General features: G+C 41.5%; 1 protein-coding gene and 2 long non-coding RNA genes across 3 annotated transcripts; 2 read left to right on the forward strand and 1 right to left on the reverse strand.

Moving 5' to 3' along the window:
• The first annotated feature begins 3,337 nt into the window (after window positions 1-3,337).
• LOC135497078 (uncharacterized) lies at window positions 3,338-5,565 on the forward strand. Its single transcript, XM_064786784.1, has 3 exons — window positions 3,338-3,793; window positions 4,687-5,498; window positions 5,543-5,565. The coding sequence occupies exons 1-3, from the start codon at window positions 3,591-3,593 to the stop codon at window positions 5,563-5,565; spliced, it is 1,038 nt and encodes a 345-aa protein (XP_064642854.1). The 5' UTR covers window positions 3,338-3,590.
• A 435-nt stretch (window positions 5,566-6,000) lies between these two features.
• LOC135482425 (uncharacterized) lies at window positions 6,001-8,121 on the forward strand. Its single transcript, XR_010446488.1, has 4 exons — window positions 6,001-6,039; window positions 6,909-6,972; window positions 7,279-7,344; window positions 7,750-8,121. It is a non-coding gene; the product is annotated as an uncharacterized LOC135482425 (long non-coding RNA).
• Window positions 8,122-15,269: 7,148 nt separating this feature from the next.
• Window positions 15,270-17,898, reverse strand: LOC135487147 (uncharacterized). The gene is made up of 3 exons (XR_010447146.1): window positions 17,752-17,898; window positions 16,661-16,744; window positions 15,270-15,758 (listed from the first exon to the last, which is right to left on the reverse strand). It is a non-coding gene; the product is annotated as an uncharacterized LOC135487147 (long non-coding RNA).
• Between the last annotated feature and the right edge of the window lie 539 nt (window positions 17,899-18,437).

Below are 18,437 nucleotides of genomic sequence, written 5' to 3' on the forward strand. Positions count from 1 at the left end.
AAGTAAAATCATATGGCATTGTTGTTCTTTGGTTTCGAAAATGTAGTAGCCAAATTTATAAATTTAGATATCCTGAAACGAAAAAGCGGTATTACCTGTATCACCCAATACCGGTATTTTAAACCAGTTTTCCTCCAGCTACAATTCCATGTTGCTTTGTTTGATGGGAAAACCCAGTGGCAGCCATGACCTATGATGGAGAATGCCTAGCACTCCAGAGCAATTGCGCATGTTAACCCGCACTGGAGGACAGAATCAGCCCGCTGGATACTTGTTTTCGGTTTATCAACGTATCTGCTGTACGTCAGTACGAAAATTATTACTCGTACAAGCGCAGTTACACTGCCAACCATTTTCTTTAATTGGTAAACTCGAAAGTAGAGGCGAAATTCTGGCAATATTTCTGTCTAAGATTGGTCATAGGACTTCATATATAAACATATCGTGTGAAATCGAATATCACAAACATTTTGGCAATAACCTAAAGAAGAGTAATACCGCACCCAGGTGCGACTTCCGAATGAGTAGGACACATAGTAGTTGAAGAGGAAAGCACGGAACCATCAAAGGCGAATCACAAATCCTGATCCTGAAACGGCGTGGCTTTCAAGAAACTAACATTCCTGGCTCTTTCGAATGGGACTGATGTAAACCGAGGGGCCTAGTACTATGTGGTCATTTGTTTGCGAACGCTGAAATTCGTACACGGCCGCGATAATATGATTTCTAGAGTCCTTCGGCACTCGTAAAAGAAAACAGTCTTTGAAGCTAGTACATGAACTCCACAAATGCGGGCAGTTAATTATAGGTCTTTTACATTGCAAACATAGCCTACATTTTATTGCGTGTTTTGAAGTCCCAGAGCATCTTACTTTAACCTCGACGCGAGTCCATGTCATAAAATTTTCTAAGTTCTGATAATACCGTAATATAGAAGAGGTAGCAAAATAATAGATGGAACAGCTTGTATTACCTGAACAAATGCTAGTATTTTGTAGGCCTTCAATCAGCCCCTCAATCAATCGAATGATGTAAGGCCTAGAAATGTCTATGGGGCATGACACGCGCCTGATCAAGGCCCACACTGCAAAATTTGTTTTCCAAACGAAGACGAATGATCTGCTTTTGGATTATTTTGGTTCTTTGCTCATGCTGTTTAAATACGGCGATGGACGAGGCGGGTGGGACCGCCAAGGCGACGGCTTCAGGCATACTCCTTACAGCAAAAAATCGATTATTTGGATGAATATTGGTTAGCTCATTTAGAAGGGCTGGAACATGGGCAGACACCAACTCATTTTGCAAAATTCCGAAATATTCGGGCGCCGACATTTCGTGACTGGATAAGAAACGAAGATGACATTAGAACTGAGTTTGTAGAGGGTCAACGACGGCGACGACGAATGAGAAGATACCGGCAACTTGGCAATGGTAAGCAATCGATTTCTACAGACTAAAGGAAACCAATCGCGAAACGCTTGTAAAAATGGGGAGTTTTGAACGGCTTGGTTAAAACCTAAGGTGGGAATAAGCTTCCATTCTTAAAATTTAGCAGTTTCGAGTTCCCCCGGGTCGTGAGCTGGCATCACGGTAACATTGCATATGTGCATAACATTACTGACTCCAGTCAATGAACTGCATAAGATTTAATCACCTATTTAGTTATTTTTACAACGTTCAGCCAGTCAAAATAAAGATTTTGATCTTTTTAAGCATAAACTATTTGCTTGTTCACTGAAAAGTCTTATGATTGTATACAGCTGATAATTAGGCCATTGTCTGTGCTTAAAGGTTTCTGGCCCGAGGTGGAAGATTCTCAAGCAGACTGGTATCAAAATAGAAGGACGCTGGGTTTTCCTGTAGCTGGGCAAAATCTCACAGGACAAGCAACGAGGGAATTTCGTCAGTGGATCGGGGAATTGCCAGATGGAGATATGGAACCTTTACAGAAGGACCGCCCCCATAGACTGGACTTTAGGGAATCACAGTCGTGGCTGAAAGGATTCATGCAAAGGTGAATCATATTAATGTATTACGTTTCTATTGTTCGTTCACCCCAACGGCGTCGTCCCATTTCTATCGAAGAACGCAGGCACAGTACCATTCACTTTCGGTCCGTGTAATAGACATGCTTATTTCATTTCAGGCATCGAATAAGTTACAGGCGCGCCACAAAGGACTCCAAAAAGATACCACCGAATGCTGCAGAACTTGTTGAAGCATTTCAGAGACAAGTTGCGGACACGTTACGAGAACAGAACATTCAACCAGATCATCTTTTCAAAATGAATCAAACGTTCGTCCGTTACGACTTTCCTCCGAACTACTCGATGGACAACAAAGGAAACCGCGACACCGATATCCTATCTTCTAGGGGCAACCCGAAAGAAGGATGTATAGTCACTTTAATGATTGCGGCTAATGGGAGGAAAGGAATTGCCGAGATTAATCCCGAGACTAGTTCTGTAACAGACGGCTTGGAATTATTTGAAATTTTATTTATACTTTGAGAAAATTGTATGTTAGTTTTATTCTCTCATATTTCCTTGGTTTTGACAAAAAGCAAGATTGGAATATTTCATGGGTAAATCCCTCATTTTGATATATTTCTCTTTTAGAAGGACTGACCACGGTAACTAATTTGCTCAAGCCGTCACACATTTGCTCAAGCCGTCACACATTTGCTCTGAAGTCACACAGTAATTTCGGAAAGACCTGCTTGTAACGTAATGTAAGGGCCATGTACAAAACTATATGAAGCATTGGAAACGATCATGTGATCACGTATCAGCTGTTGACCAAATGTGTGTACATTCAATCTAAATGCAAAGGGAGATACTTTTTGAAAACGTGATGCCTGAAACCCTCAGATAGAGTTCACAAAATAGTATTGGGTAGTATATTTAAATGCGATGCTTCTACAAATGATTATCATAGACATCTTCATAATTTTACAGATGTTGGTTTGAATTAGAACATTATTATCGACTGTGTAGGTCCTGCTCACCTTAATAGCAGATTGGCGAATTGAAGTAAATACCAGCCGAATTGGTAAACATCAGTTTCTGTGTGGTTAAGTCCTCTGGAGGGATCTTGTGACGATGTCACTCAAATGGGGTTACAAATCTTTGAATATTTTGTTCTGAACTTAAAAAATACTTCGATTTTAAATGATTTAAATATAGGCCTAAATGAAGTTTGGTCTAGTCATGGTTGATTGAAAGGTTTGTCTTTCATAAGTGTACAGCTGTTGCGCTAGTTCGGGGCTTGATGTCGACATTTGGGTTCGTCGGGACAATTGGCCGTGGTCACAGATGCTTTCTTGCATAAGGCTGGGTTCACATAGAACTATACGGTATTCGGTATACGCTATTCGATATACGCTATTCGGTATTCGCTATACGCTATACGGGCACGGCGAGTCACATAGGGTAGCATGCGTGCGGTATTCGGTCTTTTGTCGCCGATCAGATGGAAAGTTCAGACGAAGAAGATTTGGCTCTTCTCCTCTTTTAATAGCCGAGGATGAAGCTGACCAGGTACAAAGACCAAAGAAAGAAAGAACAGAATGGGTGCGGCAGCACTTTAAGATGAGACCTCTGTTGGGGGAGTACCACAGGACATTTAAAAACCTCATGGATCATCCAGATGAGAAGATCTTCTTTAACTATATGCGCATGTCATACGCCAGCTACAGAGAGTTGAAAGATCTGATTTTGCCCCACATCCGTCCCATTGGATCAAACTGGAGGGAACCGATATCAGGAGAAGAGAAGCTTGTTTTGACCATAAGGTGAGTAAGACAAATATCAATTTATGGTTTTATTAGTACAAAAATGGTACATTCATTATTGTTCTTTCACTTTGGAAATGGATAATAAGATTTCTGGGATGCATTACATGTCGGAGGAAGAAAGGCTCCATGACCATGCACAGGATATGGAGTTTATATCAGTTGCGACGATGTGGACGATGGTGTACTGGCCCGGCTTGATGTTAGCGTTGACGTTGACCATGATGCTGGCGTCCAGGGGCGTGGACTTTCATTCAAGGCTTTGGCTTCGGCATCCGATTCTCGGGAATGTTTGAGAGAACTTAGAACTGCCATCTGAAAGTCCAAAAAACAATCATCTGTCATTGCATCAACCTGCGGCATGATTGACTCAAAGAACTTGAGTCGAGGGGATTTCTGTTTGTCTTCCATACGTTGGGTCATCACTCTGTACAATCCAGATCGTTCGTCGTCAAGTGCATCATCGGTTGACTTCCTTTTTGAAACCCTAGTTTTTTAACTAGGTTTTGGGGGAATGGGTTTGAATGATGACGCCAATGGAGCCGGGGTTTCCTCGACGTCATCATCGGTATCACAAATGCCCGACTCATCTACAGCCTGTTCCAAGATCCCTCTACTGGTAGTAGTATCTCATCTCCAGAATCGTCTTGTGGATGGTCGTCATTGTCTTCAAGATTAGAAATGGTGTTTCTTTTCTCTTTGACGCCCTTCACATAACTCATGGAGGTTTCAAATTTCCATGGCTTGTCATGTTGGCCGCTTCCTGATTTCTTACTTTTTCGGCGGCTCAAGGCACTATCAAAAGCCCGGTTCAGCGCCTCCCAAGTTTGTTTTGCGTTCACCCCTAAAATTGAAAAGAAATATTCATTATAAAGTATCTCTTTTGTTTTCAGACACCTTGCCACGGGATCCTCGTTTGCGTCGATGTCAGCACCTTTTCATATGGCAAAAAACACGATTGCCAAACATGTGTATGAAACATGTCAGAAGCTGTGGGCAGTACTCCAGCCAATCGAGATGCCAAAACCGTCGGAGGATTACTGGAAACGAATAGCGAAACGTTTTGGCGAATTGTGGGATTTTCCCTTTGCCGTTGGAGCACTTGATGGGAAACACATTGCGATTGTGAACCCTTCAAACACTGGATCCATGTTCTACAATTACAAGGGGTTTCCTAGTATTGTGCTCATGGCATTAAGTGATGCAGATTCTTGCTTTATCTTGGTGGATTGTGGTCAATATGGAAGAGTTTGTGATGCCGGTGTCTTTCAAAATTCAGTGATATCTGAACTGCTGGAAAGGCAACAGCTTAACATTCCAAAGGGATATTTCAAAGTTAACACATCAAATGAAAAGATTCCATTCATGATTGTCGGTGATGAAGCCTTTCCTTTGAAGACGTACTTGATGCGTCCCTTTGCAGCCCGTACACTGAATGATGAGAGGCGTATCTACAACTATAGACATTCCAGAGCCCGACGTTCTGTCGAATGCTGTTTTGGAATTTTAGCCAAAAAGTTTGAAGTTTTCCAACGACCTATGCGCCTTCAGCCGGACAAAGTAGTTGCAGTTACAAATGCCGCAACGGTTCTTCACAACTATGTCCGAAGACGAGATGGCCACATGAAAGATCGCACATCATCTATCAAGTATGAATTATTCCAGAATACAGGGAATGGTTTGATCAACCTTCAACCACTTCATGGTACTAGACGCAAGGGCCCAACGCGCCGCGTAGCGGCAAAAAAGCGAAGCTGGCGAAACATTTATAACGGGTCACCGTCACTTATTATTGGACTTATAGCGCATTTACGGGGTTGCAACTATTTTGCTTTATAGTGTCACCAGGAAAGAAAAGCATGCGACCTAACGCCGATCTATTTGTATAAAGTGATAATTGGAAGGTATATAGTAGGAAATATCAATAAAATAATCATTCCATGTCGTCTTTTGAGGGCATTTTTGATTGTAAAAAATATATGTGTACGTCACCGTAGTCTCTGCAATGATAATTTTATCAGAGCAGTCTCGCGCAAGTAGAAGTTCTTTACCTATTAGTTTTCACTTATTAGTCTCAACGTCTGGCGCAAAGCCAGACGTTTTCCATTACGATTTCACTACGATGTTTGACAAGAAGGAGCAGTGCGCGAGATATGCTAATGAGCAGACTTCCCTCGCTTGAGTTTCTGAAGAATGTTCCATATCGCGCTAAGCTCATCACTACTGATTATGACAGGCGTGCAACGGTAGGTATCTGCTCCCCAACTTCCACCCTAATACGGTACAATAAGTTACCATTTGATGGGAATGGGACAATGCCCTCACTGTGTATGGAGTCATAGGGATAAGAAGACATTATTCATTAGTGTTGGTACAAGTGATTTTGCCCAAAAAGCATGCGCATTCAAAAAACAAAATATGCAAGGTATCACGTAGCCTACATGACCATGACGACGTGCAGAAAGTGCACTGGCCAGTGCATACCCTATGGCTATGTACTAGTAAACATGGTAAACATGAACAACATCATTATTCATCGGCAGTTCATTTTACTCCGAGCTTTTCCTGAAACATGATATAGCCATGATGATTAGGCCTACCATGTACCATGACCAATAACAGCACTAGATCATGTAGATGTCAACAAGTTCACATGAACCGTATAATCCCGCATGGCGCATGTGGGGCATGCGTCTAAACCAAAGCCCCAAAATCACTTGTTTTGGTCTATTTCACTTGTGTTTCCCCCGTCTCCCAGTCCATAATACATTTACAGTTTACAATCCCCGATCATGGCCCAACAAAAGGTCATCGGCTGACTAAAGGAACACAACTGTTCAATGGATTGTGTTGAATGCGATCAAACTACGTCTTTTCAATCGTGGATTGTAAATTTAACCCCATGGGCCTAGGGAAGGCCCTATAACAATACTTTCGACACAGTTATTATCTCCGCTGCCTCCACCATGTTACACACAGTGCTCACTGCTGATTCTAAAATGCGCCACCTAGTCAAAACAGGACATATGTTCTTCTAGGAATAGATCTCTTTCCAATATTTCGTCATTCCACTATCGTCATCACCTCATCATACTTTCATTGATTGACATTACAGGCACACATCCACAGAGCACTCTTCAAATCATCTACACAGTGGTTATCCAACTAGGATTATAAAGGTAATTTCCTAGCCCCGCACAGTGGGTTTCACTTTCAGTCTTGATAAAGGGGCACTATTGCTAGCAGCTAGGTAGGCAAGATAAAGTTAGACGAAGTAGCCGATAGGGGTCTCTCACCCCTCAAAGTCCGTCACAACTATTCAAGTTTGTACAAGGAATACATGCAGCGCTGACTCTAACAAGACCGAATGGGAATGTCGCACAGTCATCTGTCAAAAACAAGACCTATGTTGCAGTATGATCTCTTGCCAATATTTGATAATTGCACTATCGTCATCACCTCATCATACTTCATTGACATTACAGGCACACATTGACATAGACCACTGTTGCAGTCAACGACACAGTCGCTATCCAAGTAGCATTATAGAGGTAATTATCATTATCATACCTCATTAGCATGTGAACCAATCACGTCGCGTCCTTTGCGATCACGGCAAAGCCTCATGGAATAATGTCTTTCACCGTTGAATAATTTTTCATATTCCATGCCTACAACTTCAATTTCTTCATATTCCATTGCTAGAAGTTCAATACTAATATAATATCCAAGATAAAGTTACAAGAAGTAGTCAATAGGGGTCTCTCACCTCTCACTGTATGTCCACACTATTCACGCTTGTACGAGGAATACATTCAATGCTGAATCTAACAACACCCAGTGCCCTTACTCTGTATATTAGTCACTGGAAGATGGCCCATTTCACTCCTTGCTTCTACTTCACCTATAGTCTCATTGCAAACGCCTCAGTTCTATGATATCACATTCACTTTCAGCTGTCATGCAACGCAACAACTGTGCTATCTGCCATCGCACATCAACGAAGAAGTGCAGCCGCCCACATTCCACCTCACGTCTGTCCGACTAGCTGCAATCCTCGAGGACGCCCCACTGTACCACGATTTCACTACGATGTTTGACAAGAAGGAGCAGTGCGCGAGATAGGCTAATGAGCAGACTTCCCTCGCTTGAGTTTCGGAAGAATGTTCCATATCGCGCTAAGCTGACCACTGCTGACTGTTGACTGTGCTTTGAGAGAGACTGGCGCCATGCCTAGAGATATGACTGACCCCTATTGGCAAATTTGTATGACTTTATCTTGCCTACCTAGCTGCTGCCTATAGTCTCCCTTTAACTGCGGAACACTTCAAAGTCGATAAAATGCCATGTTCCACCGGTGGTGTATTCCTGTTTCGCCTATTCCTGTTTCGCCTATTCCTGTTTCGCCTATTCCTGTTTCGCCTAATTCCTGTTTCGCCTAATTCCTTTTTCACCTATTCCTGTTTCGCCTAATTCCTGTTTCGCCTATTCCTGTTTCGCCTAATTCCTGTTTAGCCTATTCCTGTTTCGCCTATTCAAATGTATTACTAACCTCCCTACAGACGTAGGAATATGAACCGTCCCTTACTGACCGACCAAACCCGAGGAGAGCCACATATGTACGCATTGACGAACGCATGTTACGCCTCAAAGAACAATACGTCAATGGAGAGAGGGACATAATGAGTTACGTTGATGCCATCAGTTACCTTGTCTGACATAATATCATGATATGTATTTTCCACCTTGTTTGACTTTATATGTGCTGTACCTACATGTATATTATGACATGGGTTTTACAGCTGATTTTGATCAAATAATTATGAGAATGTACAATATTATGTATTTTTATCAAAAACTCATGAATTCAGTTTTCATGAAATAAACGACTGCTTTACTCTACTTAATCTATTAGTTTTTACTGTGTGTCAGTATGGTCCTATGGTCATGGTTCTATGGTCAAATAAGTCCCGGACTGTCCCCGCTTTCAAGGTGACTCTTTCAAAACGGTCATGGCATGGTTTGTTAACAAAGTTGATGGCATTTGATTTGTCAAATTGTCATCACATCGTTAACATCATCCAATTGTCCCCTCACATTTTCCCCATAAAATGAACATGCATCCCTAAGGTTCCCCGTGGGAGAGTCGATTTATTTTAGGGGTACTGGAAAGTAGGCGAAACAGGAATAGGCCAAACAGGAAATAGGCCAAACAGGAAATAGGCCAAACAGGAAATAGGCGAAAAAGGAATAGGCGGAACAGGAATAGGCGGAACAGGAATAGGCGAATCAGGAATAGGCGAAACAGGAATTTTGTAGGCGAAACAGGAATAGGCGAAACAGGAATAGGCGAAACAGGCATAAACCGTTCCACCTTTTAATGTGTTCAGACCGCCATTTTCAAAATAATCAAGTCAGGACAAGAGTTCTTCACAAGAGTTCACGCCAAACTGTAAATATAAACATGTGTGCTTTGTGGGGTCAACGTGGTCCTATCGATCGTATCTAGGACCCTCTCTGTCTTGACCACACAAACTATTAAGCTACTAGGCTTCTTGTAAAAAATTGTCTTTTTCTGTATAAGTGTCAAATGTTCTTTCTTTATTTGTTTCTTCTCTATATGAAGAATATGTTGCACGACCCATGCGCCAATATAAATCGAAAGGCAAAGGCCCAATTCTGGGCCAAAACGCCTATGATGATGATGATGATGATGATGAGGACACTGCCTTCTAGTCTCATAATAAATTTTGCTTTCCTCAATAATAACATTTCTTCTTCTTCAATGCTTTCATCATTCCAAACCTCTCCTCCTCTGACTTTTACAGGGGTACAGTCATGGCAATCAAAACCCAAATACTGAAACCAAATGCCTGTTGACTGTGCTTTAAGAGAGACTGGCGCCATGCCTAGTCTCTCTTAAAGCACAGTCAACAGACACCAACCCCCTCAGACTCAGAAACCACAAACGCCCAACCCTTCCTGCTACGTTTGCTGACCACGCAGTTGGACTGAGAGATACTATCACAGAATTCTTCTGTGATCCACAGGGGAGTGTGGAATGGCAACATCAGCATGTGTTCAGAAATGTGCTTCCCCGCGACCACGATGAGTTGAACTGAACTTAAACTTAAACTTTAAAAAAAAGACAACCTACCTTTTTTAGGCGGATGGATCTCACTTTCAAGCTTTTCCCAGGCCTGTTGGCGCTGGTCCTTATTTTTGTAATCGGGGTCCTCTGGATCCCACAGCAGGGGCATATGTCGAACCTTTTCGATAAGACCATACTTGTAGTCATCCATTTGAAGTTGGCTATATGTTAATTAAAAGAATCATTTAGTTGATTAGTAATAAAACATGTAATGAAGGCCTGTACTTAGAAATTGCAATAAAATGAGTAAAAATGAGTACTATTGTTTCTAACTTTTCCTATAGTATGCAATAAATCGTTTAATAATTGTGATAGATAACATTAAAACGCATGTTCTTACCGATTCCTCTGATCACTTCTGAACAGGGTGGTATACGCGGCACGAAAATCGAACGCGCACGATTTTCACTATACTATACTATACGCAGGTATACGACCTTTTGGAATAGTGCCCTCTAATGTGACCCGGTATTGTGAAATTTCCTTGTTCGATTTCAGGTACCCGCGTGCCCTGGCAAAACGTGCACCGAATACCCGAATAGTATAGTTCTATGTGAACCCAGCCTTAGGGGCAAAGTGGTCAGGGTCGACAAAATCTGGCAACCCTCGTCATGGCTTCTCGAGTACCTGATTGGTCGGCCATGACGTGTTGGAGGTGTCATGTTCGACTGGGCATGCGCAGCAGTTGGGTACTTATGGAAGGGACGCTCCGGAACCCGAGGAACTTCGGGAGTGACTGCGGAAAATTGATATTAACTTTGATCAAGAAAACTTTCTGTTTGGCCCATCAATTTTTTAAGTAAGTTCCTGTACATGGCCCGAAAAGGTTTAAAATTGTAACTCTGTATATATAAAATCGTCTGACAAAAGAAACTGATCACCCTACGAACGTGTTCCTTCAATTCCATTTCAAAGACCATCCATTCATAAAAAACGGACATCCTACCTGGACAGACCCTTTGCCGGCTTCCATCGCCGGTGTGCAAGGGATGGTAGTCCTAGGGCTGATAGTCCGTGTAACAATAGCCCGCATTGCTAAATGTTTTGGTTAGGGTTAGCGGTACAATAGATCATGCTGCATAATTGGTCAAATACAATGCTACCGGACTATGACTCCAGGGGGACTATATCTGCTGTCACGCCGGTGTAACATCTGTGGTTGTTCCCCATGTGTCAGTGTTTCCAAACAATAGGCAGCTAGAGAGACCACGACTTTTCAATAGGGGGGATACACAGAAAAACTTGTCAATCTATTTTTGAGCGTTCCCAAACAATGAGGGGAAACACTCAAAAACAGAAACACTCAAAAACATTACACCGGCACTGCAGGTTAAGATCTACAACCTCTGGGGGGAACCCATATCACCATAGGTTGGATGTCCACTGACAATCTGGCCCTCACATTCTAAGCCGGATCTCAGGGAGGACACCAGCGCTTGGTGACAGTTCCGCACGGACGTGTTATGCAAGAACTGAGGGAGCATGCACCCGAAAACGTTAGGGTAAGTCATATCAACACAAAATCCTACTAGGTACAAATCCGCTCTTTCGTTGTGCCTATTGGAGTAGTAACTGAGAAAGTTGTAATCTAGTAAAACTTTTTAGATTTCCGTCGATACAACTGAACATTTTGCATATTTCTCTTCAGTTAACATCTAGCCCAAATGGATGGGCTAGAATCGAATCGTTAGTTCAATGGGCTGAAACAGTGCTCACCGACTTCGTTGATGGAGCTGCATTTTTGCTAGTTGTGAACCGGTATCCCGCTCACCTTAATGGACTGTTTCGAGAAGCAGTAGAGAACTTGGGTGGCGGCATGGACTTTGTTCTCGGAGGTTGTAATTCGCGTGTCCAACCACTGGATTTAACGATCATGTATGCTTTTAAATCGAGACTGAGGGCGATCTGGAAGGCGTGGAAGGTAGGAAATACGGACGATGACGGAAACTGTCCGCCTATATCGCGTAGAGAAGTTGTAAGAATGATTGGACTGGCGTGGGAGAGAATTGTTGATGAGGCAGTGCGTGTTGCCTGGCGTGTAAGTGGCCTTGTGGCAGAACATGCTAATATCGGTAGCAATGACCTAGTTATTGAAGATGAAGAGCAAGTTGATGGTTTAGAGTTCCTTTCTGACCCCGAAAATGACGAGTAGTCTGCTCAGTAAATGATTTCGTTACCGTACATTGTGTTTGAATAAAAGGTAAATAGTGTATTACATAATAAAGTAATCCCACTACAAATTGTGGCTTACGGTTATTCACTATAATTAGTTCATCTAGTCGTCCTAATTCCCAAGCCTCGTAACTAAACCTTTTACGATCGTTTACGATTATTATAACCCTCAATCTAGCGCGCTGGACAAGTTGAAGTCCTGCCCCATAGAAATGTCTAGCCTTTACATCATTCTATTGAGGGAATAAAGGCCTACAAAAGGCAGGCCCATGAAAACCACCATTAGGTAATACAAGCTGTTCGATCTACCATGCTACCCCTACTTACGGTATTATTGGAACTCAGGAAAATATCTCGCACGAGGTACCGAATTCTGAAAACAAGGTATTTTAACAAATTATTATCGATTCTATTGGCTAGGTGTTGCTTGGTTTTTGCCACAGAATGTAATGCCTAAAATTGCTGCCTAGTTTAGTAGTGATTGATAAGCAGATAAAGAAATGGCGTCTCTATCCTATCCAAAACATCCGTGTACCAACTATCACGCCCAAGAACTGCATCGGATTTCGAACTATGACAAATAGGAATATATCTGCTTTGTTTTAAAGGCATGGACGGCTTTTTACAGCAGTGTGTTTGTTCTTCTTCTGGTTCACCAGTAAACTATTTTTCTGAACGTGTGTGCTGCTTTTCCAAGTTTGTTTAATATCTTTAACACGAGTTTATTCGTTATTTTCATTGCACACAACTTCTGGCACGAAAGACATTTTCCGCCAGGTGAGTACACGCCGAGATTCGAATTCGCGTCACCTCGCTATTATTACGACGTAGCGTCATTTCCAATATAGTCGCAGTAGCGGGGTAAACCAGCGCCATCGGCGTTCCATCGCAAAAAAATCAATATCTACACCAAGTCGTCATAGGGTAGATCCATGGCTCCAGGAAGTGCCTTACAAGTCCATTGTTCCACAATTTTGGACAAGAAAGCTTTATAAGTGTTTAATTTCGTAAAACTGTATAGCATCTGGGGATGTCGATTTCCGAGCTCTGGGTTTTGAAGTGTGGTTACAAATTGTGCCTAAAGTTGGTGCATCTTCCGAGTCTTTGAGTATCTTTCCAAAACCTTACTCTTACCTGGGGACGGGGTAGCCCGTGGGAGGATCCCGTAGGAGGGTTTAAAGGCTCATGTAAGCCCAAAGAACATCAGGTTGCTTGCACACCAAGCCCAACTAGCGGTTCTCTAAGTATGAACTCTTACTGGTGTTGTAGTCAAAGACTGCAAAGTACTCGCCACATGCGTACATACACAGATCAGGTAAGGTTTATATGCTGTCATTTTGACATCTTATTCTCATTTCTCACACATATTTAATAGTGTGTAGCATGTGTAGTTGTCCATGAGGATGATTCTTATCAGCCAGGGCAAGTTCTAATTAAGTGCTTATTATGCAATCTTGCATTAGGGGTGAGACGGCAGCATTTGCCAAGTTATCTTACGATTTTTCATTTCAAAACAAGCTCTTGAACCTTGAGGGTTATATACTTTGAGCCAATTTCTTGTTGTTTTACATTTTGAGGGTAGGATGCCGGAACATTCTGTCCCTTTGCAAGCACCGAACGTGCATATTCATCCGGATGATATTGTGACCATCGGTACATTTATCGAACTGGATGACTAATAGTTACCTTCCTGATTTAATTACTAGATTTATTAGTACGTCTGATAGATGGGGAGGATATCGACATGGGTCAATATCCCGCTATCAACCATTTGCTGCAAAGAGGGTAGAGCAAGTGTATTTTCTGGGGACGGTCCCAAAACTGATATAATATGTCCTTTTAGTTCCTGATATTGCGCGCCTGTATATCTGTAAATATCTGTAAATATCTGTCATGTCTTTAAAGTTACTTGGTGGCGCAATGGCAGAGAGCCGGTCTCATAACCGGAAGGTCGTGGGTTCGATTCCCGGCTGAGTCGCCACTTAGAAACTTCCTACTGGTCGAGTTCAATCGAGCGCTCAGTAGCTGCTCATTGAAACCCCAGATTGATTTCTGTGGAGACCGGGATGATAATAATGTAGTCCCAAAAGCGCATTGAGCAGGGAACCTGGGAATGCGCTATATAAGAACTCAATTATTATTATTATTGTTGGTAATAAAACATATATATAATGATATAAAAGTGTCTGTCCTTTCTGGTAGAGTAGAGTATTAATTCTCCTCACTCATATCTTCTGATGGTCTCAGATTGGCCCCAGTCTCCGATGAATGTCTTTACCAAAGGAATTCAGAGTCGTCTTCCTGGTTGCTACTTTGTCCCCGACCGCTCTTATCTGGACGGTTTTTCCGTTACAATCGGAAAAGCGTGATAATTCCGTCAGATTTAGAATTTTTCATTTTTTTGTGCTATTAGTTGATGGAAACTACTTATGTAGAATAGGAGGTGATTGCACAGCCGACAGCTAGGTAATGTTGACGTAATAATAAAATGGTCCTATAAAGATCGAGCTTAGGACCAAATAAGGAACTACTTTCAATTGTCAGTTTCCTTATCTTCATTATATAATTCGACACTTTAAACACGTGCTGTAACTATCACCACTGTTACATTTTAATAACAGTAATACAAAGAACAGCATGAGTTAAGAAACTGTCCTTTCTTAAAAGGAAAATTGGACTTTTGGCCTTCCTGAAGTTCCCAATTCTTAGTCTTCTTTATCAAGTCATCAATCAGGAACTACCACACAAATAGCCCGAGAAAAATCATATGGCATTGTTATTCTTTGGTTTCGAAAATCTAGTAGCCAAATTTGTAAATTTAAATATCCTGAAACGAAAAATCGGTATTACCTGTATCACCCAATACCGGTATTTAAGACCGGTTTTCCTCCGGCTACAATTCCATGTAGCTTTGTTTGATGGGAAAACCCAGAGGCAGATATGACCTATGACGGAGAATGCCTGGCACTCCTGAGCAATCGCGCATGTTAAACCGCACTGGAGGATAGAATCAGCCCGCTGGATCCTGGATTTCGGTTTATCAACGTATCTGCTGTAAGTCAGCACGAAAATATTTACTCGTACAAGCGCAGTTACACTGCCAGCCATTTTCTTATTAATTGGTAAACTCGAAAGTAGAAACAAAATTCTGGCAATATTCCTGTCTACGATTGGTCTAAGGACTTCTTATATAAACATATCGTGTGAAATCAAATATCACAAACTTTTTGGCAATAACTGAAAGAAGAGTAATACCTCACCGAGGTGCGACTTCCGAATGAGCAGGACACATTCCAGTACTTAGCATTTGAAAAGGAAAGTACGGAACAACCAAAGGCAAATAACGAACCCTGAAACGGCGTGGCTTTCAAGAAACCAACTTTCCTGGCTCTCCACAGTCCTTTGAATGAGACCAATGTAAACCGAGGGTAATAGTACTAGGTGTTCATTTTGACCATATGATTTCTACAGTCCATCGACACTGGTAAAAGAAAACAGTCTTTGAAGCTAGTGTATGAACTCAACAAAATTCGGGCTGTTAATTATTGGTCTTCTACATTGCAAACATAGCCTACATTTTATAGCATGTCGTAAAGTCCCAGAGCATCTTCCTTCGGGTAAATTCATGAGGATGCCTCACCCCTAAAAAAGAAGAAAAAAAACAAGTATCAATTGGTCTTGCGAAGTACCCATTGCAAACGCATGAAATGCGGAGAAACGGTGGAGAAAAAGCTGATGAAGTCATTCACAATTCGTAATGAACGATGTGCACAACCAGGCGCCGTTGGGCTGCAAAAGTGACCTGAAAACCATACTACCAAACATAAGTCCGAGGCCAGATCTTGGCAAAGTGAGTACGTGTAACACTATCCGTACACTACTTCGTTCTCGCAAAGTTCGTAGTCTTGCAGGGGTATCACAGAGAACGGCTAAAATTGAGTCACAAATAACGTCATGATAGAATACGCATACATATTTACATATTCTATGAAGCTGATTTTGGCGTGTCCTACTAGTTTCAGTTGATTTGTAGGATCTGGACATAATGCCGAGGTCGTAACATAACGGCAAGAATGGGAACGGCATCAGGCATCCTGAGGAAATCATGGGTTAGCGTTCGCTTCTCCGGCGCCTTACACAAATCCCTGAGACAATACCCCGCACTGGCTGAAGTTCTAACCCAAAAGCAATTGTGCCTAATCAGAGCGTTGCTGGCATTTGATTCTAGGAATTTCATGAACATTGTCTCAACGATATCAAAACTCGAATTTCCTTTCGTTGTTATATCTTCCTGACGGAAAGGACGTTAACACTATCTTCTCCGAGGTGCGCACTATGATTTTCGAGTGCCATTTCCATTCATTCAAATGATAAGTGAAATTCAATTGACAAATGTCACTATTATATACTGAAGAAGGCTATTTGGAAAATATCTGATATGTTAACTGTGAGGTCATCATAAGGTACCTTCTGCAGAAGAAAGGCGGGTGAAGATTTTCTATCGATCCATATTTTTCATGCCAAAATGAAACAATTTAACTTACTTTAAACATGTTTGTACATCTCTTCTTTTATGAGGACAGTCCAGCGCCATCTTAAAAGGATTGAAGATCTTTCCTCTCGTAGCTCTACAAATAAACGGGTGGAACCTATCTTACTGAAGCATGACGACAGTGTTACATCCATACCATCCCCATTGATGCCAAACTAACATTTGATGGTAGAATCCACCTACATGTATCATCGACTGTGTAAACAAAATATCACATAAAGCTTGTAATGTTGTGTGCATACCGATGCAATGTAACCTTACCAAACTATATAGACAGTTAAGCGAACTAAAGTTGATTTTGTGTGTGAAATTCCGTTCATGAATGAAGGGACGTTTGTCTGAGGTATGTTACAAGTGAATCGTTTGGTGCCTTAAACTATTTTACAAAATAGTTGAATTACAGTAAAGTGATGGTGTCAATACATCTTCCTCTTGTCGTCTTTTTATTATAGTAGGTACGTTTCACCAACCATGCTAACGCCGGAGTACTGAGTATGATTGCCTGTGGTTTCATCATTAGTCATATGTGCGAATTCATTCACACGACACGTACTAAATCGGTGTTCATACTTAACGGCACAAGCAATCAGACAACCTTTGATAAAATACATTCACATACTCTGTATTTTGTCATTCGTAGCACTTCGTATTCCGCTTTTCCCGATCCAGCGAAATGGCAGAATTGCCAATTGATAGTTGGTGTCCTACTATTGATATTGATCCGTCAGTTAACATGAAAGATGTTGCCACTTCAGAGTATAAAAAATGATGCTGTATCGATTGCTTAAGAATGAAAAAAGGCAATGGATGGACTCGGCATGAAGTATTATCAGGGTGGAACAAAAACCCGGACCAGTAATGTTAGGAGAGATAGATTTATGATAATAATCCACGCCAACATATTACTTTACTTTCTTCGGTTTATCATCAAGTAGGTATAAAAATGCATTCTAACATATCTCGTTTGCCAATTTTGACGCTTTAGCATATTCATTAAACTTTGATATTTCAATATCAATCTCATTTAAATATCAGATAAGAATGCATTGTAAGAGAAATTCAAGAATGTATTTTGACACCTACCTGCTGATAATCCGAAGACATTTGAGTGATATGTTGGCGTTGATGACTCGCATTTTGTAGATGCAGTTGAACTCCAAACATGAATAACCTTTTCCCAAAATCGAATAGTCTTTAGGAGCAGATACCTAATAAGAGGACAATGTTAGGTATAAAATAAGACCAGTATTTTACCGGCTATCTATCAAATACTGCAGTGTTATAACAATTAAACGTGATCTTTGTGTTTCAGACGAGAAATATCGTTTGGGTCTCGCAATCACGCCAGTGTTCGAGATGAGTTCGAGACCAACACCTCGTTGTCCCGTGATGATGACGTCAAGACATGAAGTCGCTGTGCGAGTGCTATACATCCTTGATATCATACAGGCAATGCAGGTGCAATAGACGCCAATACTGGCAGATAGAATATGCTTAAATAACATCATCCTAAGATAAGGCTTTTGTACTCCTATATGTATAATTCATATGCACAACCCATTCTGACATACAGCTTTTTGATAAACCTACCTCGTATACAAACCCTGAGAAAAAAACAATAAAATCCACTGCTAAGAGCGGCTGTTCCGACTACTTGACACACGTTATATCGATCGATTAAGTATAAGAGAAGGCAATTGATCGACTCGGCACGAAGTATTTACAGGGTGGAACAAAAACCCGCATCAATAATGTTAGGAGAGATAGAT

This window comes from Lineus longissimus, chromosome 1, assembly GCF_910592395.1.
Source record: "Lineus longissimus chromosome 1, tnLinLong1.2, whole genome shotgun sequence".
Classification (NCBI taxonomy): Eukaryota; Metazoa; Nemertea; class Pilidiophora; order Heteronemertea; family Lineidae; genus Lineus; species Lineus longissimus.

Bases quoted from the DNA above. Each gene is read 5' to 3' on its own strand.
- LOC135497078 (XM_064786784.1), top strand. From the start codon at position 3,591: ATGAGACCTCTGTTGGGGGAGTACCACAGGACATTTAAAAACCTCATG. The intron at 3,794-4,686 runs GTGAGTAAGACA...TTTTGTTTTCAG, and splicing joins AAGCTTGTTTTGACCATAAG to ACACCTTGCCACGGGATCCT. The intron at 5,499-5,542 runs GTACTAGACGCA...GCGGCAAAAAAG, and splicing joins CAACCTTCAACCACTTCATG to CGAAGCTGGCGAAACATTTA.